This window comes from Hevea brasiliensis, chromosome 11 (genome assembly GCF_030052815.1).
Source record: "Hevea brasiliensis isolate MT/VB/25A 57/8 chromosome 11, ASM3005281v1, whole genome shotgun sequence".
Classification (NCBI taxonomy): Eukaryota; Viridiplantae; Streptophyta; class Magnoliopsida; order Malpighiales; family Euphorbiaceae; genus Hevea; species Hevea brasiliensis.
In genome coordinates this window covers 73661294-73683846 of record NC_079503.1, presented here as the reverse complement: position 1 = coordinate 73683846, position 22553 = coordinate 73661294, and the positions used below count along the sequence as shown (strand labels likewise).

Sequence of the window (22553 nt, the reverse complement as noted above, 5' to 3'; positions counted from 1 at the left end):
ATTATTGAATTATATTTTATAGAAAAAAGTGTAAATATTAATACTATAAAAAAAAAAGGATAAATTTTCAAATATTTTTTTATAATTAATTAAAAAAAAAAAAAAAAAACAAAGTTGGAAAGACTCCACGCGTTACCTCATTTTGACCTTTTATTTCCTTTGGTTCTTATACGCATGGAGAGAAAAAGAAAAACTCAACTTCAACAAGAAAACTGCAAATTAAAATTAAAAATTCTGCAGTTACGACATAACCGATGTGAAGTAAAACTCACGCGCATGCATTTACCCAGTCTTCTTCTTTTTCCTCTTCCATGATAGCGCGTGTTCCATAATCCTTCTCCCCCTTTAAATCCTCTCCACTCTCCCTCAAATCAAATCACAATTTCCATTTTTTACTCTTTTAATTTTCTTAAAAACAAATTAAAAAAAAAAATAATTATAAGAATTTTCTCGCTTTTCTCTCACCTGCAAAGAAGGCTCTTTACAGCAGAAGCGCTTTCCCTTCTCTCTCTCTCTCTCTTCAAGAAAAAAGAAAAATTCGATTGTTCTTATTTTTGTTGTAAAGAAAGAATTGAATACAAAGCCTTCCTTGGCGGTGAAGCTGTCCATAGAAGAAGAAGAAGAAGAAGAAGAAAAAAGATTGTCCAAACGGAGCCCTATAAAGAAGGGGCAAAAATAGAAAAAGAAAAGGGGGAAAAAAAGGAGGAAAACCGATTCAATCAAATCTTATCGCATCGGAGTCATGAGGCCGATTCAACCAACGCCGGGAACGGGAACGGGAACGGGAACGGGAACGGGAAACGGAAGTGGAAATGGCACGGCCAATCGAAACAAGACCAGGAAACGGAACTTAACCCTACCTCTTCCTCAGAGAGACCCAAGATTGGCGGTTCCGCTTCCTCTTCCACCTACCTCCAGCTCCGCACAAACTCAGCAACTGAGTTTTTCGGACCTCGACCGAATCAATCGCATAGGAAGTGGCAGTGGCGGAACCGTGTATAAAGTGATCCACCGTCCGACGGGGAAGCTTTACGCGCTGAAAGTGATATATGGAAACCTTGAGGACTCGGTGAGGAACCAGATCTGCCGCGAGATCGAGATTCTCCGAGGCGTCGATCACCCAAACGTGGTTAAATGCCACGAATTTTACGAGCAAAGTGGGGAGATCCAAGTCTTGCTAGAATTCATGGACGGCGGATCCCTAGAAGGGACCCATATCGGCCTGGAGGCCCAATTGTCGGACGTGGCCCGGAAAATCTTGAGCGGGATTGCGTATCTCCACCGCCGGAAAATAGTGCACAGGGATATCAAGCCTTCGAATCTTTTAATCGATTCGAGCAAGAATGTGAAAATTGCAGATTTTGGGGTGAGTAGGATTCTGGCGCAGACCATGGATCCCTGCAATTCATCGGTGGGTACTATTGCGTATATGAGTCCTGAGAGGATCAACACAGACTTGAATCACGGCCAATACGACGGCTATGCTGGCGATATTTGGAGCTTGGGGGTGAGCATATTGGAGTTCTATCTGGGGAGGTTTCCTTTTGCAGTTGGGCGGCAGGGCGATTGGGCGAGCTTGATGTGTGCCATTTGTATGTCGCAACCACCGGAGGCTCCGCCTACCGCTTCGAGGGATTTTCGTGATTTTATTAGTCGTTGTCTGCAGAGGGAGCCGGCGAGAAGGTGGATGGCGAATCAGTTGTTAAATCATCCGTTTATATCAAGGAATAGTGGAGGCCAAAGAGAGGTGAATCAGAGTCTACATCAACTCTTGCCTCCCCCACGTCCTCTTTCTTCTTAGCTTCTTCTTGTTCTTCCTGCTCTTTTATTTTTGCCTTTTCAAAATATATTTTGCGAATTATCTCCATGATTTTGGTCTTTATCTTTGTTGCTGTTGTTATTGTTGGTGTCTTAGTTTTTTCTCCTCTCTTCAATCCTTCCTTTTTGTAATTTGTCATATGATGGGTCGGATTTTATTTTTAGAAAGAAATGGGGAATGGGGTTCATGCTCCTGGTTTCAACATTCAATCAGAATTGAATCAATCTGTCTGTGATGATAAAGCTTACCCAGGAAAAAAAAAAAAGGAAAAACTTTCTTCTATTACTGGCCCAAACTTTGGTGTGAACCCTTGTTATATTCAATTTAGGAGAAATTGGAGATTGGTTGTGGAGAATTTGGGTTAAATTTTTGCTTATATTTATTATGAGTTGGCTTATTCATTGGGAAGATTCAGAAATTCAATCTATGAGAATAAGATATGCTCAACGTGCTATATTAATAATGCATGAGCTCTTATTTTATGTTGGAGATAACATGGTGCGTAATGCACATATGCTATTCCTTTCTCCCATTTAATTTGCCTTTGAATTGAGCTGTTCACAAGTGGGTTTGTATAGTAATGGAGAAGCTCACAAGCGCATTTATTATTTTTCATTACAATCTGGAAAATAGATTATCTAATTTTTATGTGAATTGCAAATTTATGTCTGGAGAGATATATGCTGGATGTGATTGCAAATTTGGCCATGCTAGCATTTCTATCTTTTTTCCTCACTTTTTTGTTGTAATCGCAGACCTCCTTTCCTTTCCTTTTTTTTTTCTTAAAAAAAAAAATGCATTTCCATTAGGGTTTGTGATATGTCTGGCGTGTTTTGTTAGATCATGGTTGATATAGTTTTTGATTTTGTTTTTTTCTTTTTTTTTTCTTTTTGGGAGCAAAATTTAACTGTAACATTTTCTAGAGTCTAGTTTAAAAACGTTTGTGCTGTGATTATTTTAGCATTTAGTATGATTGATTCATTTTAAAGCTACTTTTTTTGTGTCTGCTGCAATATGTAGTCTTTTTTTTCTTTTTTTAATTTTCTAATTTGGAAAGTCATCTGCTTCTCTTTTCTGAAAAAAAAAAAAAAAAAACCCTTTCGCATTTTTAAGCGGGCAAATTTTACTAACTGTTCTTGAATTTATATAGTTGTAATGCTACCGTTCTTAGTTTAATTGAGAGAATTTTATATTGTATTTTTAAATTGAAGGATTATAATGTTATAATTATATAAGTTCAATGATAATTATTAAATTTTTTTTTTTTTCATTTTATGCTTATACATATCGAATCTATATATATATATATAATTGCAATATACGATTAATGTCCTAAATTGATCGATAGTTAATAATTATCAGTATATTTAATGAGAAATTTATGTCAAATGTCATATAATCATTAAAGAAATTATATTAAAAATCTCAAATTGAAGTTAATTGTCAAGAAAAATTATGAATTTGTGTATCATTTTATTACTTTTTTTTTGTTTGGCATTCATTTTTTAATGATTTTATTGTTAATCTCCTTAAATTTTATAACTTTCTCTTGCAGAGTTTTTTATCAAAACAAATATGTTAATAGCTCTTAATTATTGCAAAGTAGATTAAACCTTGAGAAAAAAAAAAAAGACATTTATTTTACTAAATTTCAGCTATTATCTTTTTTATAAAATGCAACTCCTATTTAAAAGAATCAAAATAAAAGTTTGTCATTATCTCCCAAAAATCAGAGACATTGACAATCAAATTAGTTTTAAACTTGAAGATTTAATTAATAATTATACTAATTTTAAAATTTAATTACAAAAATCATTAAATTTCAAAATTCTATTAACAATTAACCCTCATTTGATCAATTTTAAACATCAATCAATCAAACATAAAAACAGTAAAAAAATTACCAAATTTCAAAGTTTTTTTTTGACATTGTAAAATAATTTCATATCATACAATAATTTATTTAAAATGTCTTCGTGTTCATTATGGTAGTATTGCCATTATAGAAACTGAAATGCTATTTTTAACTAATCTTTGTCAACGATTAATAAAACAGTAGTGTTAAAAAAAAAAAAGAGGGGGCCTGCAGAACCGTAAGCAAGCAGAGATGTTCATGCTTAACAAATGGTGCTCATCTTTCATCAATTTGGCCTCGTGAGTGCTATAGAGAAACCATGATTTTCACTACAAGTAGAGATAGTAAATTTCCAAGCTTACTACTAAATTACAAAACACACGAGGGGGGTGGTGGCAGCCATTCTATAACTCACCGCTCATACAACACCCTGCGTCTTACATTTCTGAGTATGATATAACAAAAATAAAAGAATTAGGTAGACGACTATAATTTACAGAAAGGGTATGAACGCAACCGTTGAAATTAGGAGTCAGGTTGCTCAGATTTCAGAGGTCCATTTTGAAGGTGGAGGCTGTTGGCCACCATAGAATCACTAACCAAACCCACATCAACATCATCGAAATTCAACGTGCCCCTGATCTTCCTATTATTACTGACAGGGCAAAAATGCATAACAATTAAGGTCATTGACTTTTAGATTTGATGAAATTTATAGCTTCTGCTGAAAGAAAGCATACCTATTCAAACGATTGTTGATAGCAGTCAGGTCTTTTGAAGGACTCTGGTATGCATGAGTGCTCTCTCCCACACAAGCATAATAGCTTTTTGAGCTATGTGAGATTAATGCATCCACCTAAAAGCATGAAAGCAGATCAAGTTCAAGTTACATACGAAATAATAAGATGGCACAAGGGCATACTGTACCTAAAACCAAAGTTTTGACCTTGAAGTAAATAACTGCCATAAAGCTTTTGCCGCATTATAACCACTAAAAGCCCACACTGACACATCTATGAACGGTGTTCTTGCCAAGACAACAATAACAATTAACAGAAAAGGAGACTTATGTTATCAACCTCTTTCTTTTATTCTTTTTCTTTCCTTTTAACCTGACAGTGGAATATATAAAACATAGGCTGGAATTTCTTTCCACTTTCCTTCAGAGAAATGGGATATATGTAACTGATAAGGCTTCCATAAAATTAATTACAGCTTTACAGCAGAAATACATGTATTACTTAATTTTAACCATTTTATCATTTTATACTACCATTTCCCTAATTTGCCAAAAGGTTTCCTGCACTCACACTTATTACAGAAAGGTTTGATTGTGAAGTAATAAAAAAGCTCACAAGCTGATGATGCAATCAAGGATACAATATTATTTAAGCGGTACAAGCACAGAAGAACAAGTAGTTTCTCATTAAGTGATGAAAGACGAGATAAACAAAAAACATAAGCGATTTTGGCTTTAGCATTCATATAAACTAAAAGCAAGCTGCAATGTTATATGTACTCAAACAAGTTGTGAATTAGTCAACATGAAATAACCCAAATTCCCCACATCTTGCTCCTTTTCCAGTTCTGGCAAGCTCGTCAAATAAGGTTGACTAGTTTTCAACGAAAAAAACCAATACAAAGTCATCTCTAAACGGAAACAGTTGAGGGGAAAAAAAAAGGTACCTTGGATGTCCGCAATGGAGAGACATACACATTATGTGCTGCAGAAACTTTCTTTGGAGACATGTCAGGAAGACTTGGAAAAGGAGATACTATAGGTGATGCTGGACATTGACCTGATTGGCCACAAACAGAAGCATGTTAAACAATGACTTGTAAAGGCAATGGCAGGGACACCAAATATAAAAATAAAAATTACTATTAATAATTAAAAAGTACCATCTTTATTATTATTGACTTCAGGAACCTGGCTGGCTTTTGTAATTGTTCCAGCAGAACCAACCTCCACCAGCAAGGGCTTTGCAGCAGGAATGAATATTTCATTGTAAAATGTAATAATGTCAACGTGATCTTGTCCTGTCCTCTGTCATGATAAATTTAAATGGTTAGACATCCACAAAATTCAACAGCAAAGAGAGTAGACATTAGTTATCATACCCCACTATGGTGTGCTGATGACCAATCAACAAACACACTACCGAAAACTTGTGGTTTGCATTGTGGTTGCTTCCTGTAATTGTAAATGATCTCCCTGAAGGTTAGGTTCACTTTAGAAATCTGCAGGCAAAAATATGAGCATGAGAAGAAAAAATGAAAGATGAAAGCAAATCATTCATCAATAGCAGCCAATAAACACCCACACGTTACTGACAGCAAACCTTTGCAACTCCATAGAAACAACAAAGGATGATCTGGTCAATGTGGTGGTTAAAAAACAAAGATGTCTGCTGGCTAAGGATTTGTTGGAAAAGACGATAGACATTCTCTCTTACATGCTGCTGAGATTGTTGTAACCTTTCAACCATACCATTGATTCTGACAGCAGCTAACTTATTAATCTGGGCAGGAGAAGAAATTGACATGTAAATTTTCGAACATTATTAAATCAAATAAAGCAAAATAGTTTAATCTTTATCAAATATAAAAATGATGCACAGAAGAAAATACTGTCAAAGGAACCATTCAAACAAGGGCATTATTTTTGGCATTTACTCTTCAACAACTGTTGAAAATGATAGACAAACCTCCAAACTGTCAACAATATGACAGACAAACAGAAAGTCTTCCCCAATACTTAACATCTTCATAAGCAAATGTATAAATGTAAAACTCTACATTATTATAAACCCATTCATAGATGAAAAATGGATGTCACACTCAGGGTGGGGGCACAGGGAAAAGAGAGGGGGGGTGGGTTGTGGTGGGGTGTGGGGTATACAAACTGCTCAAGTCAATCAAACCCAAGCTTAAGCTCGTTAAATTTTGTTCTCAACAAACTTGGGCTCATCAGTTCAAGCTTGAATACACTCAAGCCAACCTCTAGCTCTTAATGTTTGGCTACCTCTTGAGCCACCGAAATATTAGTTAGTCCCTGCTTGTTTGCACCCTTAATTTTTGAACCATGCATGACACACTGCAAGCATGGTAGCCTCAAAAGATAAAGCCAGGTTGAGTACCCAATGAAGCATATGCCAAGAATTGTGGCTCCAAACCAACCATCATCACCACAACCACCAATTCAAACAAAATTTTTGCATGAAAATAGATCCCTTTATTATTACAGGCGGAGGGAATGAGGGCCTAAGCATCCAATACTCAAAAGTATATGAACTATCATCTTAGGTTGTCAAGTTGGCAACACTGACATTAAATATTATGTTTATTATCTTGTTAAAGAATATATTTCCTTTTTCATTACAGGCAGAGGGAATGAGGGCCTAAACATCCGATCCTCAAAAAAATATGAACAATCATCTTGGGTTGTCAAGTTGGCAATATTGACATTAAAATATTATGTCCATTACCTTGCTAAAGAATATATTAATCCCAGTTTCTGCACATGTTTCCCCTCCTCCCCCAGGGTTTGGACGTGTTGGACTGAAACAAATATCCACATAAAACTAACAATTAGATAATATAAAAGAGCTGTAAATTGACAATAAAAGTCAGAGATGCAACTTCATGTCCCCCAAAGAATATCGATTTACCTGGCGAATGCAGACTGCAAAGGAGGTGGTGGCAGCTTTGATTTAAGGTTACTAAAGGCAAGCAGTCGATCCTTCACAGGTGATGTAAAAGAGTTCCGCTCTACTAACAGACTTCGGAAGTCTGTGCATGGCCTCTTTGGAGACCTGTTATCCCCATTCTGACCTGAAAATGATACATGACAACCAATGAAATTCTGCATGTTGCTAACTTCAGATTAAGTATTTCATTAAAAAAAAAAAAAAATACCTGGAGACAACTCAGGCTTCTGTGAAGAAGGCACAGGAGGCAAACCTCCAGAAGAAAAGTTAATATGCATGGCAATTGCATCCAGAGATGGCATTGGTTCTGCTAATAGCCCAAGACGATTTATCTCTGCAGAAAAAGAGGGTCTTGCTATGGTCAAGGAATTATACATTGAGGAACCCTTTTCCCACACCATGCTCTCCAGAAGTCGTTCTTCCAATGAATTCAAATGCCGCCTCAACTCCCTCGGGAGAGATTCCTCATGTCTAATGAAGCTCTCTATCACCTTGCTAAGATCAAAAGCTGTAATGCCAGTTCTCTCCAAAACTGCAGGAAAGAGCATAGTGACAGTGTTATGTGTTGCCAGAACAAGTTCAGCAGAACATGCAAGCATACATCTGTGGAACCTCTCATTAGTTAATAAAGAGGTCAAATTAGTTGCATGCAATATTTGGGCCTCCGCTGTGCACATTGCTTCCAGAACCCTAAAATACAACTTTAATGCTTCCAATCTTCTTTGTTCTGCCCATATATTGTCCATCAGGTTTGTACTTTGCAGACGTCCAGTTACACAACGCTCTCCCAGAGAGCTACTTGGAAATATAGCCTCCAATATTATCTGCGCTCTACGTATGACATCATTAGTTACATCCCTATCACATGATGCAAGGAAGCGTTCCAGTTGTGCTGAGGGTTTTGATGGAAGTGGAGAAATAACAGTTCGAAGCCACTTTGAGGTTGTCATTGCAGTGCTTAAGGGAGTAGCAGCCATCTTAGCATTCGTGCTGCCTAAAATGCTACTTGATGCAGGGGATCGGAGGGGAGAAAGAGGACTTGTAATTGTCTTTGCTGGTGACGATATATAATCAAATTTTCTCTGTGCAGAACAAATAAAATGGTGCTATTGATCAAGTTTACACAAAATAAAATAAATCAAAAAACATTTAAACAATAATACTTCATGTCTTTTTCTTATAGAATCTGCATTTGGCACAAAACTTACTTTGGTGCCAGTTGCATTTGTGCCACCAACAGATGGGCTTCCTGAACCAATCAAGCCATCTTTATCATTGATAAATACCCTCTCATCCAGTTCACCCCTTGCACGAATTGCATCCTCGTAATTCTTCTCCAAAATAGCCAAACTGGACTGCAGAGATGATTCCTCCATTAAGTCTTTATAATAGATCAAACCATCTACATCAAAGAGAATCAGAATTTCAGAAGCATACAATGAAAACATGTTGCCAGTGTTGAAATGTGCACAGATGTAAATATGGAGAACTTTTCAAACACACCTGCATTGATATAATCCAGGTTTTCAGTTTTAAACTCAGATGCCAAACAAGGCTTTTTCTTCAGAATATCCGCTATTAAATTGTTGGTCTTCTCCATTGTTTTTCTCAGCTCATCTTCTGAGGTCTCATATTTGTTGCAAAGTGATGCCAGTAAATCAACACCTTTGTCGTCTTTCTTAACTGTACTATACATAAAACACTTGGACACCAATCAACAAAAATTGAAAGCAGACATCCTCCAAGAAAATGAGAAGAAAAATTCTGACAAAAATTGCAAAACAGACAAGATTATTACCAAACCATTGAGAGTCATTCAAGTTGAAATTTCTGAAGTGAATTGGAATGTGAATTATCAAAATAGCCTGACAAGTTCCAGTAAATAGTAAAAATGTCAATCTCTGCTCTAACACTAGATAATCTTGTCAAGGCATTAGGCAAAAAGATATAACCGGTATCATTTGGCTAGACTGCTAATTTCCTAGGCATAAAATTTATGATATCCATATATAAATAAATAAATAAAAGGAGGCAGTAATGTGGAATTCCTTTTAACTGAACCAACATCAAAGTATCAGGAATTGATAAAACTGGGGGATTGGAACTAACCAACACAGAAACCAAACCATTTGTGCAGGTCACCAAATCTTTAAAACGGCTGAATGCATGCACACGTAGTGCCAAAAACAGCAACCATCCAAAATGATAATATTCTGAAATGGGTGCTGTGTCGCTGGCAACTGCTGACTGTTTATCAACATTTGCATCGCTTGTCAAGAAAAGTTCCCGATATGCACGTTTGTAGTGCCTTGTACCAATTAATAACAAGAAACAATGTTATTTACTCGAGAAGTTTAAATTAAAAAAAAAAAAATCATGAAAGCAAATTTGCACTCAAAGTTCAGTTGCATGGTGAAAGATTACCCTGTCACTGCCCCAGAAGTTGCATTTGTATAGCAAAATACAAAGAGACTGTTTAGTTGTGGGAAACAACTTTGTCTTCCAGAAAATTATTCAAAGAAAACTAAAAATTGGAAGCTAGTGGTTACTTTGAAAACTTTTTCAAATAGAAAATCAGAATTCAATTCTCCACTACTTTGAGCTATTTTTCATCTTTTCGTAGTAAATGCAGTAAAGATGCAAAACTGGAAAACACGGGATTCCATTTTATTGGAATCTATGAGCTGGGTTCAAATCCCAGAAATAGCATTATTTCTTCTTTTTCTTAAATTTCCTTTCACATCCAACTTATAGATAAACAAATTTTAACATCCAAATTCAGCATGTAGTTTAATTTTAACATCCAAATTCAGCATGTGGTTTTAATTCCAGCGACGTTTTTCCTAATTTATAAATAATATATATTTTAATATTTATTTAATTTTGAATATTAATATCAGTTTTTTAAAGAAAGGATGAAACATAATCAAATTATATGCAAACATAATTAAATTATATGTTTTTCAAACTTTGTTTACTACCTTCTTATTAATAGATAAACTTCATATTAATTTTGAAATGTTACAATGAATTGTTTTATAATAATTGTCAAAGCAATTTTATGTCTGAAATGTAATTTTAGATTAAAAAATTATATTTAAATAATTAAACCACGAAAGTATTTATATATTTATATTTAAATGATTAGTAGTTTGAGTGAAATATTATTTTGTTTAATAAAATTCCAAAAAATTTTATAAAGGAAAAATGAAATTTAAAATATTGAAATAATTAGACAAATGAACGTGTTTTCGACTTTCCAAAAAGAAAAATTGGAAAAATAAGAAATGGAAAGGAAAACTGGAAATGGAAACAGAAAAGGTTTTTCATAACTGAACAAGGCCAAAAAGTTCCCTCACATAGATGACAAAACTACCATGTGCCATTAACTTCATATGACACATAATATAACTCTGGAGCAAATCAAAAGAAAAAATTATACATGTCATAGCACCCAATTGGACAATTTGCCATATAATGATAAAAAAAATATCAACTTTTAACAATAAAAATATAAAGTTTCATTAGCAAGTAAACACAAATAGTACAGACCCTTAGAATGCTTACATGTTGTCAGCACAAAGCACCAAAAAAAACACATTCCAGCAAGCATACCTATTAAATCATATTACTATTTTCCTGTCTGTTTATCATCACAAGTACAAACAGTTGATTGAAAGCAAGTTAACAATACTAGCCAGGATGGTTTTTAAAAATCAATTCTACTGTGAGATTATTGGAATTCCCCATCTACTTGTTTAGAAATCAATTTGCATTTAGTAAATGACAAAGAGGTTCCTATCTTTATGCACCCAATTGGATAATTTGCCATATAATGATAAAAAAAATCAACTTTCAACAAGAAAAATATAAAGTTTCTTTGGCAAGTAAACAAAAATAGTACAGACCCTTAGAATGCCTACATGTTGTCAGCACAAAGCACCAAAAAAAAAAACACATTCCAGCAAGCATAACTATTAAATCATATTGCTATTTTCCTTGTCTGTTTATCATCATAAGTACAACCAGTTGATTGAAAGCAAGTTAACAATACTAGCCGGGATGGTTTTTAAAAATCAATTCTACTGTGAGATTATTGGAATTCCCCATCTACTTGTTTAGAAATCAATTTGCATTTAGTAAATGACAAAGAGGTTCCTATCTTTATGCCATAAAAGAAATCACACAGAAAGACGCATCAACTAGAAAGGCAATAGCTTTGTTGGATTTATCCATTAATTTTGAAATATTTCCGAAGTAAAAGAGCAAATAAACATCTTAAAGAAAAAGTTGAGTGCAACTGGCTGCTTATGAACACTAGGAAAAAAGGATAATGATCAATTAAAGAGTTCGCTTCAGAAATAAAAACACAAAGCATTGCCAACCCAGCTACTAAGCCTATTCAAATATTCAAGCACATATTCTACAAGTCTGCAGCAAAATGCAACTTCAAGAAATTCTATGAATCAGCATACCACCCTATTTCAGCCTTCTAGAACACTAAGCTAAGCATTTCATGGGCAACTTAAATAAACAAAAAACAAACTGGCAAAGACTGTACTTTTCCTCAAAAAGGAAGTTCTAGAACACTAAACAAACTAAGTGGATTTATGAGTATCTGAAGTAGCCAATGAATAAAGTAGCCAATGCCAGTAACAATGTCTAGAGAAGCAGATGCAACAAAAATTTTTCCTACCTGCTTAAAATGCTGAGGTGCTCAAAATTGGCTTGCTGCTCCTTTGCCTAATAGAAGAAAGTGGAAAATCATAAGAAAATTCCTCATACGATTATAGAGAAAAATACATATAAAAAAAACATATTAACAGAAATAAATTAAAATGCAACCACAAGTCTGGCAATATCAATACCTCAAGTCCGTTCTCACAATCTGCACCATACATGTTACTCAAGATTGGACCAGCCTTGACAACATATTGAGGTAGCTGTTTAAAGAATTTTATAATGCTGCAAGATGTTATATCATAAACTACATTAAAGCTAGAAGATCATGCACTGTAGCTTGAACAGTAAAGTTCCTGAAATGAACAGTAATGTGCACTGAATAGCAAAGCAGCCCAAGCAATCTGCTAGCAAGCAGAAGCAGGAATATGGTGCTGAGACACGACGTGCTAAAGTGTAGCAAGTGTTGCGGCTGGAGTATGGAGGTGAAACAAGTAGCTCAACTGAGACCAGTGGCTTTCTCCAGAATTACCTTCAAAACAGAAAAAGGGTGAGAATTTGAAAACAGTGTCATAAGCTGCCTGGGAAGTGAAAAAACTAAGGAATGAAAGTCTAAGGAAATAGAAGACAGGTGAAGGTTTAAATGTTACAAAGAACAACTCTTTTAGCTTGATTACATTTCCATGTTTTCCATCATTGGAAGAATAGTAACTTTTGTGTAACAATCACATAGAAACCACACTACCCTATTGACTTAATCTAACTAAAGCACTACTCATCAAACAGGAAAAACTTTGTTTTCCAAGAACTTAGCAAAAATGCACGACCCTATAGAACCAATCTAAGCAAGCCACTGACACACAAGATGACAAATTTGGCACTCCAATCTTCTCGGCCTTGTGCATATTACTTCAAATAGAAAGTTTAAACATTGCCTTTCCCCATATCCCCAAAATTATCAAATGCACCAAACTTACGAGCTAAACAAGAGAACTACTTTTTTCCTATATCTCTTGGATGATCAAGCAAATGCAGAATTCAGAAGTGAATGAGTAGAAAACCGGAGAAAACATACACTGCTGTGGTGGCAGCGGTGGCCCGAAGTGGTTTTCCTGTGGATTGTGTTCGACACTTTTAGACCTCTAATAATCTACTATCGTTAGAGCATTTTATAAGACCTAACTCACCGAGAGCAAAGCTACAGACCGCAACCAGTAGTCGCTGCAACCACAGTAGGAGCGCGAATGTGGAAGAAATTGAGAGGATTTTGCTTTGAATTCCGCTGTAGAGGATCAAAACAGGTGCGGATCGCAGCGGATGAGAGTCGGATGGTGGGAGTTGTGTTGACCGCGAGTGAGAGTAGGCGGTAGCGGTGGTGACAGCGGCGACACGTGTGCTTTGAGCGGTTAAGGGTTAGGGTTTGACAGGGAAAAACTTGAGTGAGTTAATTAGCCGTGAAGGGAGGCAGACCGGTGAACACAGATAGGGTTGGGTTCCAAGAAGGTATATTTATGGGATTTATTGGATGGCGGAGATTAAATCTACACTTCATCTGATGGTGCATATTAAATGAGAAAATAAACGAAGTGCTATTCCGCGGTACATCAAGCAGGATTTCCCGCGCTACTCCGCGGGCCATCATAGTACCTTTCATTTTGTCTTTTTTGAGAAAATTACATTTTAATTCCTTATATATGCCATAACTAACACATATATCCCTCAGTTTTTAAAACTCATCCTTTCCGCCCCTAAGCTTTGATTAATTTAACATTTAAGTCCTTCTATTCAAGTTTTCGTTAATTCCCTATTAATTAATTTGGAAATAACTAAAATACCCTTAAAATAAATATTTTATCTCGTTATTATACCATATTTATTTAGGAAAAATTACTTAATCATGAGAAATGCCATAACTATCACATGTGTTCCTCAATTTTTAAAATTCAATGATTTTATCTTTGAGTTTTGATTCAACACTCAAGTCATTTTATAAATGAGAGTATTTAGATTTTTTCTCATTGAATTATTAGAGAATTGATGAAAATATAGATGGATAAACCTTAAATTGTATGATTTTAAAATTCAGGACAAACCCGCAGAGTTTTAAAAATAGCAACTCAACTCAACTCAATTAAGCTTTTATCCCAAAAATTTAGGGTCGGCTATATGGATTCGCTTCTACACTCTAAACAATTTTGGGTTAAATTCTCAGAAATTTGTAATACTTCTAGGTTATATTGTACTACTCTCCTCCAAGTCAATTTAGGTCTACCCCTTTTTTTCTTTCTATCCTCTAACCTAATGTACTCTACTTGTCTAACTGGAGCCTCCGTATGTTTACGCTTCATATGACCAAACCATCTCAATCTCTCTTCTCTCAACTTATCCTCAATTGGTACCACTCCTATCTTTTCTCAAATACTCTCATTACGGACTTTATCTAGTCTAGTATGGCCACTCATCCACCTTAACATTCTCATCTCTGCAACTCTTATCTTAGACCCATACGACTCCTTCAATGCCCAACACTCACTACCATATAACATAGCCGGTGGTATTGCTGTATGGTAAAATTTTCCTTTCAACTTATTGGGAATCTTGCGATCACATGAAACTCCCGTGGCACGTCTCCACTTCAACCATCCGGCTTTAATCCTATGACTAACATCCTCCTCACATCCCCCATCTACTTGAAGGACTGAGTCGAGATATTTAAAGTGATTACTTTGGGATAATACCACTCCATCCAAACTAACTCCTTCCCTATCGCCAGTTTGGCCTTCACTGAACTTGCAATACATGTATTCTGTCTTCGTTCTACTTAACTTAAAGCCCTTTGACTCTAGAGTACTTCTCCAAAACTCTAGCTTTCTATTGACTCCTTCTCGCGTCTCATTTACCAGAACAATATCATCCGCAAACATCATGCACTAAGGAATACTCTCTTGTATGTGTTTCGTCAATTCATCTAAAACTAATGTAAAAAGGTAAGGGCTTATAGCCAACCCTTGGTGTAATCCAATTGAGATCGGAAAATCTCTTGTGTCCCCTCCCACTGTGCGCATAATAGTACTTGCTCCTTCATACATATCTTTCAATACTTGTATATACCTAATAGATACCCTCTTTTATTCTAACACACTCCATAGGACATCTCTTGGAACACTATCATAAGCCTTTTTCAAATAAATAAAAATCATATGTAGATCTTTCTTCACATCTCTATATTTCTCCATCAAGCTTCTAATGAGAAAGATAGCTTCCATAGTTGAACGATCGGGCATGAAGCTAAATTGATTGAGAGAGATAGAAGTATCACGACGTAGTCGATGCTCCACAACTCTCTCCCATAACTTCATAGTATGGCTCATGAGTTTAATTCTCCTATAGTTCGAGCAACTCTGTATGTCTCCCTTATTTTTAAAAATAGGTATTAAAATACTCCTCCTCCATTCATCAGGCATTTTCTTTGAGTTTAGAATCTTATTAAATAATTTAGTTAACCATGCCACTCCCATATCTCCCAAACACTTCCACACTTCAATTGATATTCCATCGGGTCCACAAGCTTTACCCACTTTCATTCTCTTAAGTACTTCCTTTACTTCTAAAGATCTAATCCTTCTAGTATAATTCACATTCTTTTCTATCGTTCTATAGTCTATATTCATGCTATTACCATTTTGACTATTATTAAAGAGATCTTTAAAATAATTTCTCCATCTTTCTTTAATGTCCTCATCTTTCACCAATACTTTTCCTTCTTTATCCTTAATGCACCTAACTTGATTGAGATCTTGACATTTCCTTTCTCTCTTCCTTGCTAATCTATAAATATCTTTCTCTCCTTCTTTAGTTCCAAGTTTCTTATATAACTTTTCAAAGGCCTGTGCTCTTGCTTGGCTAACTGCCTTTTTTGCCTCTTTCTTTACTATCTTGTACTGTTCATATGCCTCATTATTATCACATTTAGGTAATTTCTTATACTATTCTCTTTTTCTCTTCACTGCCTTTTGTGCTTTCTTATTCCACCACCATCTCTCTTTTGAGGGTGGTCCATGTCCTTTAGACTCTCCAAGTACTTTTCTAGCTACTTCTCTAATTTTTAATGCCATCTGTATCCACATATCATTGGCCTCCATATTCAGCTTCCATGCTTCAGACTCGAGAAGCTCATTTTTTAACTTCACTTGCTTTACTCCTTTGAACTCCCACCACTTTGTTCGAGCTACACTATTTCTTCTGACCTTACTTGAATTGTTCCTAAACTTGACATCCAAGACCACTAACCGATGTTGACTTGTTAAAGCCTCTCCTGGAATGACCTTGCAATCCTTGCATAGAGCTCTATTTGTCTTCCTGGTTAAGAAGAAGTCGATTTAGCTTCTATGTTGCCCACTTTTGAAAGTCACTAAATGTGACTCTCTTTTTATAAAGTAGGTATTTGCTAGTATTAGGTCGTATGCTATAGCAAAATTCAGGATCCTTTTTCCCTCCTCATTTCGACTGCTAAAATCAAAACCTCTATGAACATTCTCATAGTCTTGCCTATCACTTCTTACATGTCCATTCAAATCTCCACCAACGAAAATATTCTCTTCATTTGGTATGCTTTGCATTAAATCATCCATATCTTCTCAAAACCTTTGTTTATTCTCACTATCTAATCCTATTTGTGGGGCATAAGCACTAACTACATTTATTGTTTTTCCTTCTAGTACTAGCTTTACTAGTATAATTCTATCTCCTACTCTTTTCACAGCTATTACAGTGTTTTTCAATGTCCTGTCTATGATTATGCCCACTCCGTTCTTATTTCTCTCATTTCTAGTAAACCATAGTTTGTACCCTGAATTACCCACTTCTTTGCTTTTCTCTCCTACCCATTTAGTCTCATGAATGCAAGCAATATTCACCCTTCTCCTTTCCAAGGTATCCACAAGCTCCATTAATTTCCCTGTAAGTGATCCAACATTCCAAGTACCAACCCTGATCCTCCTCCTATCCTGTTCCTTCCTAATTGTTCTCCTTTTATGATATCTTCTATTGTTTTCTATGTCTATCTTGTATTCTGTTCCACTATCTGTTCTACTATCTATCCTATGACTAACTTCTTTACCCACACCCGTCCATGATGTGGGAACCCTTGCTCATTTAACACCACACCCGGGCACCGGCATGGCGCGTCGCTTTCGGTGAACGCCCTACACCCTTGCATATTTTTTACTACACCCGGGCTCCGATGTAATGCGTCGTTAGTAGAGAACGCCCCAACGTTTATATCATTTGAATCCATATCATAAGGCGTGAGAAAATTTTTACGCTGGTTGTCACCTACCTACCGCAACCCTCCTCCTTTATCCGGGCTTGGGACCGGCTAAGCGCAAACTACTTAGGCGGAGTTAGTTTTAAAAATAGCAAATTATTAAAAAAAATTACCTTGTAATTTTGTGCATTTTTCAAGTAGGAACTTGAGATTAACTTTTTGACAAAAAGATATCTCAAGCATATGCACCATTAGCAAAGAGTAAAAATTACATAAACACAGTTAGAGTAAATTACAATTTAATCCTTGAGATTTATTAAAGCCTACAACTATTTAGTCTTTGATATTTAGTCCTTGATATTTTAATCCTTGTATTTGTAAAATGCGTCTGTTTAGTCCTTGATATTTTAATAAACCTATATATTCATCCATGTCTAGATGTATATAGATGCAAAAATATTCAGATTATTTTTTCTATTTTTTATTAATTATAAAATAATATAAAAACAAATTTTCCACTTAAATACTTGTAGTTTAAATACATGTTATACCTAAAATATTGATAAAATAAAATTATAGTTAAAATAATAAATATTATAAAATATGGGGACTATTTTATAATAAAATTTATATTATAAATTTATAATATTATTTTGGTTCTGTAACACCCTAATTTTTTGAAGAAATATTAAATATGGTTATTATTTGAATGAAAATATAATTTATAAAGTTTTGAGGAGAAAAGTTTAATTTAATTTTGGACCTAAAAGTAAAATTTTAAAAGTTTTAGAGTGAAAATATGATTTTGGAGAATTTAAGGACTAAAATGATATTTGTTTTAAAAAGGGATAGCTAGCAACCCCTTATCCGGAATTATAAAAAAAAAAAAAAAGAAGAATAGAAAGAAGAATCGAGAAAGAGAAAGAAAAGGGAAGAAAAGGAAAGAAAGAATAAAGAAAAATAGGAGAAGAAGAAGAAGCAGGAGGATGGCCAGAATTTTTGGAGTTCTCTAGTGAGAGTAAACGCTGACAAGGGGAAAAGAGAGATGGTGACTTGAAAAGCTAAGAATTAAAAAGAGAAAGAAGGTGAATAGGAGCAAAAACAGAAGTTGATCAGGGCTGCAACTTTTTCATTCTTTCTGTTGAGTTTGGCATATCTTATACCAATAGAAGTTATGGTTAAAATTTGGTAATTTTTCAACGATTGGATTTAGAGAAATGAATTATTGAACCTAGGCTATCTAATTAGAACTTTGAACTTTTAGGCTGCTAAAATTTGAGAAACATAAATAGCTAGAGTACTCAAAAAAATTATGAAATTTGATACATATGATCTTTAGGATGTTGGGGCTTTTGTGTTAAAATTTGGTGAACTTTGGACTTGTGGTTTGTAAGATATAAATTGTTTTGTATAAGTTGTCTGAGTAAGAATTATTTATGAAAAAATTCAGAATTTGAAGGGTTAGATAAATGTTTTGATATCTCATTATGTAGAGATAATTTGATGCTAAAATTGTTAATGATGTTGTACTTAGATGTCTTGAACATATGGTTAAAATTTAAAATTTATTTGACTGTTAGAATATTTTATATAAATTTGAATGTATAAGTTGCCAAATTTGGTATTAAGGATTGGGTTAAGTTGAATATATTATTTTAATGGAAGTAAAATTATTTTGAGATAGCATATGGTATTTAGTGAATTTTTAAGTGATTATGAAATATTTTAATTGAGATTTGCATATGAAGTGTTGGAATTAATATTTGTATAAAGGTATAAGTTGAAAATTTGTATAAGTTAACATAATTGTTGAATTGTGGATTTAAGTTTTGTGATAGGGAGTTAAGTCTAATTTTAAGAGGGAATACTGTCGAATTTCCATTAGAAATTTAATATGGAATTGAAGTTTTTTTTTGTTTAACTTGATTATAATTATATCATGATATTTTAGTAAGAACTTTTGAGATTATAGTTTTAATTGGATTGTAGAAGAGTTAGGGACTCAAGCTGGAGATTAGAGATCTGGACTTAGGTGAGGTTGTCATAGGCTTCGGATAGGCATGTAATGTAGTTGTTGTAGGCTTGAGACCCTGTATATTGCTTTTTGCTGAATTTTCTTACAGGGTGTTAAATCCAGTTATAGAGGAGAATCTACCGAAATTTCGACAATACCTTAGAACTTATTATTGATTTTGTAATTTAAATTAATTGAATAATTCTGTCAGTAAATTGATAGAGGTCATTGTATATGTATAGGTGATCGGTGCCTACCAATCTTTTCCCTTCTAGCCGAACCAGTTGTAGTCAGATCGACCAGTCTGTAAGTTGGATATTGATTATATTTTGTAATTTCAATATTATTTATATATTTTTTTTGCATACTTATGCATTTTATATATATATTTACATTCTTAGTTAAATAAATTAGGAGCACTCTTATTCTTGCATATTTATTTATTAATAATTACTTATGTTTACCGCCCTAGGCATAATTTGGAGTTGTGTGTGTGTTTTACATACATACATACATATATATATATATATATATATATATATATATATATATATATATATATATATATATGGTATATGATGGATATGGATTGGATGAATAGTCGTGGCTTGAGCTAGTCTCGTTGGAACTTGGTCTTTATAGATATGAAAAGTAAGGTTAAGGCACAGCTTTGTGTTGATCTTGCTGGCCCCGCACATGGATTTAGGCGAAAGTCTGGCTTGGTAGGTCTTGAAATAAGAGAGCTAGATAGGGGATCTGCTTCCATATTATGTATGAAAATGCTATTCTGGGTACGTGTGTAGCTCCAAATTATCTTCTTGTGCGAGAATTGCGTGAATTGCTTGATATAAGTGCTTAATTTATACTTAAGATTGTATTAATTTTATATAGCTATAAAAATTATATTTATAATCAATATCTAGCTCTCTGAGTCAAATGCTCAACCCTATTCAATTATTTTTTCCTAGGAGATAGGTAGATGTTATTTTGGAGTTAACCTGCTTTCTTTCTCCCAGGGAAACTTAAACCATTGATGTATTAATTTTATTTATTTTTGTTATATCTAGAACTCTACAGTGACTGTATTAGTTTCCCTTATGATGTAAAACTAACTTGTTATACTTATTATATATGTGGAATATTAGACTTAGGGTGAGTTGAGCTCCTCAAATTGTGCATTTTATTATATTATAAGTCGATAAGTTTTTCCTCCATTGGATTGTCCATTTTATGGCCAGACTCTGTACGTTTGTTTTCTTGAGTTGAGCCCTTCATTTTGGGTTTGGTTGTTGGGTTGTAGTTATATAGGCTTACTACGGGCTTCAAAAGCCTTATACTAATCCAAGTCCTAGTGCTGGTCCAGCCCATAGAATTGAGTCATGACAATTATGGTCTTAAAGCTTAGACTCTAGATTCATGGAAAAATGAGTATTTAGGTTTGTCACATGCGGAGTATAGGTTTCTGTTTTGTCTTTTCTATAATTCCTTGCTTCTAGTATCAGCGTTATTCTTTAGGTAATGTGTTATGGTATTTATTTAGTTTCTTGATTCTCGTGGGGTACGAGTGATATAAATTTGAGCTAGTATATGTGCTAATGTCCACTATAATGATACGTAACCTAAGAGATGATGTGATCAGTCTGTGTAGGGCTACGTGGCGTGCCTAATTAGTGTAAGACACGAGCACATTAGATGAGTTATGATAGTGTAGCTACCCTAAGTGAAGGTGCGAGTATCATCGTGATTGTTGTTGGTGGATTGCCGGTCAAGGCAAGTTTATGGTATTAGTGGAGTGTTCTATTAAAACACTGTTTTCTATATGAGTTATATAAAGGTGTAAAGGGTTAGAGATGATTGTTTGTTGGGACGCATTGTAGTACCCTATGCAGTACTCTCATTGTATGTGCTGTAAGAGTACTGACATGAGATTATTGCATATAACTGCATGCTTTCCGTGGTATTTCATAAAGATGTTTGCAAACAGCTTTTGTTTTGGTACAGTTGTGCCAGAATAAGGTTCTATTTGTGTAAAGGAGTTGAAAAATCCTAGTTTGGGTTTAAAGTTCTTAAAATAGAGCATTAGAGGTTTAGTATGATTGTAGTGTAATGTGGCACCTACGAAGTGAGGCCATTGGGTTTTCGATATGGGACCTTGGACAAGTTAGTATTACGATGTACGTTTTGCTTAGAATTTAACAAAGATGGTACTCCTTATGTGGTAGTGGAGTGTAGAGTATGACTCTACTATTTGAGGCAGATAAAATGTCACACCTTACCCCTCTGTAAGGCATAACATGATCCCGTAGAATACCTAATGAACTACCGAACTTCACCTACCGATAACTCATTAAGTACCCTATAAGGGATTTTAAATAATTTTCTTACTTTTGACAAGTGGTGAGCATTTTCTAATAGGTATTTAAAACATATGATTAAAAGTAAATCTAGTTAATATTTTTGGTCCATTTTATTTTTCTGCAAATTTTATAAAAATTTTGACAGAGTTCTGTCTGTATTTTGAGAAACCAGTTCTTCAAATACCTGTAAAAAGCACTTCTAAAAATGTTTTCTCAATAACTACTTTAATTTCACAATCAAACTCAATCTATTTCAACAACTCCACAATCATTTCAATCCATTTCTCAAGTTCAAAATTCAATAATCCTCAAAATACTAGCAATACATCTCATTCAAATTAAATTAAATAGTTCCACTCATATTTCATTAGAGACAAAATAATTTATATATACATCATTACAAAATTTACATCAAAGGAAATTCAAACTAAATTTTTATTACAAACTTTATACAACTTTGTACAAGCTGCTCAAGATCGAATTTACATGTCCATACATTTATGTGCAATACGTACATCAAAAGAAATATTTACAAATAGGGTATAAATTATACCCGATGACTTCAAGCTGAATGATCTTTAATCCTTAGCAGCTCAGTCTGCTGCTCCTCTAGTCTCTAAATCTGCAACAGCAATAAAAGCTATCGCTGAGTACTAGGACTCAGTGGTGCACAACATACTAAAATAATTTTATGCAAAACTTAAATCACATTTATTAGAAAATTTGACTAAACATGAGAATTAAATACAAATCATGCATTATAAGGTTTTAATCCCAAACAATTTCATTTTGAAGTATCAAATCACATTTCATAAAAACCACAGTTAGATCATGCCATTCGAAACAAATAGA

The 22553-nt window shown here is 34.4% G+C and overlaps 2 protein-coding genes across 4 annotated transcripts; one reads left to right on the top strand and one right to left on the bottom strand.

Moving 5' to 3' along the window:
* Positions 1-374: 374 nt before the first annotated feature.
* Positions 375-2282, top strand: LOC110655952 (mitogen-activated protein kinase kinase 5). The gene has a single exon (XM_021812460.2). The coding sequence runs from the start codon at positions 743-745 to the stop codon at positions 1799-1801; it is 1059 nt and encodes a 352-aa protein (XP_021668152.2). The 5' UTR covers positions 375-742; the 3' UTR covers positions 1802-2282.
* Positions 2283-3936: 1654 nt separating this feature from the next.
* On the bottom strand, positions 3937-13554 carry LOC110655951 (retinoblastoma-related protein). Of its 3 annotated transcripts, XM_058130148.1 has the most exons (17): positions 13252-13554; positions 13140-13176; positions 12253-12596; positions 12081-12127; positions 9494-9692; positions 9183-9249; positions 8888-9067; positions 8593-8786; positions 7593-8466; positions 7346-7508; positions 7163-7235; positions 6017-6196; positions 5796-5915; positions 5577-5721; positions 5361-5473; positions 4415-4530; positions 3937-4329 (listed from the first exon to the last, which is right to left on the bottom strand). In XM_058130148.1, exons 3-17 carry the CDS (start codon positions 12283-12285, stop codon positions 4200-4202), a joined length of 2634 nt encoding a protein of 877 aa, XP_057986131.1. In that variant the 5' UTR covers positions 12286-12596; positions 13140-13176; positions 13252-13554; the 3' UTR covers positions 3937-4199. The 3 variants fall into 3 exon arrangements, with proteins under 3 accessions (XP_057986131.1, XP_021668151.2, XP_057986132.1); XM_021812459.2 differs by lacking the exon at positions 13140-13176; XM_058130149.1 differs by lacking the exons at positions 12081-12127; positions 12253-12596; positions 13140-13176; positions 13252-13554 and having other exon boundaries at positions 8888-9072; positions 9494-9571.
* Between the last annotated feature and the right edge of the window lie 8999 nt (positions 13555-22553).

Excerpts from the sequence above, each read along its gene's own strand:
- LOC110655952 (XM_021812460.2), top strand. The coding sequence starts at position 743 with ATGAGGCCGATTCAACCAACGCCGGGAACGGGAACGGGAACGGGAACG.
- LOC110655951 (XM_058130148.1), bottom strand. The coding sequence starts at position 12,285 with ATGTATGGTGCAGATTGTGAGAACGGACTTGAG. Across the intron at positions 9,068-9,182 it reads GAATGACTCTCAATGGTTTG|TTAAGAAAGACGACAAAGGT; the intron begins GTAATAATCTTG and ends TGTATAGTACAG. Across the intron at positions 5,722-5,795 it reads CATCAGCACACCATAGTGGG|AGGACAGGACAAGATCACGT; the intron begins GTATGATAACTA and ends TTATCATGACAG.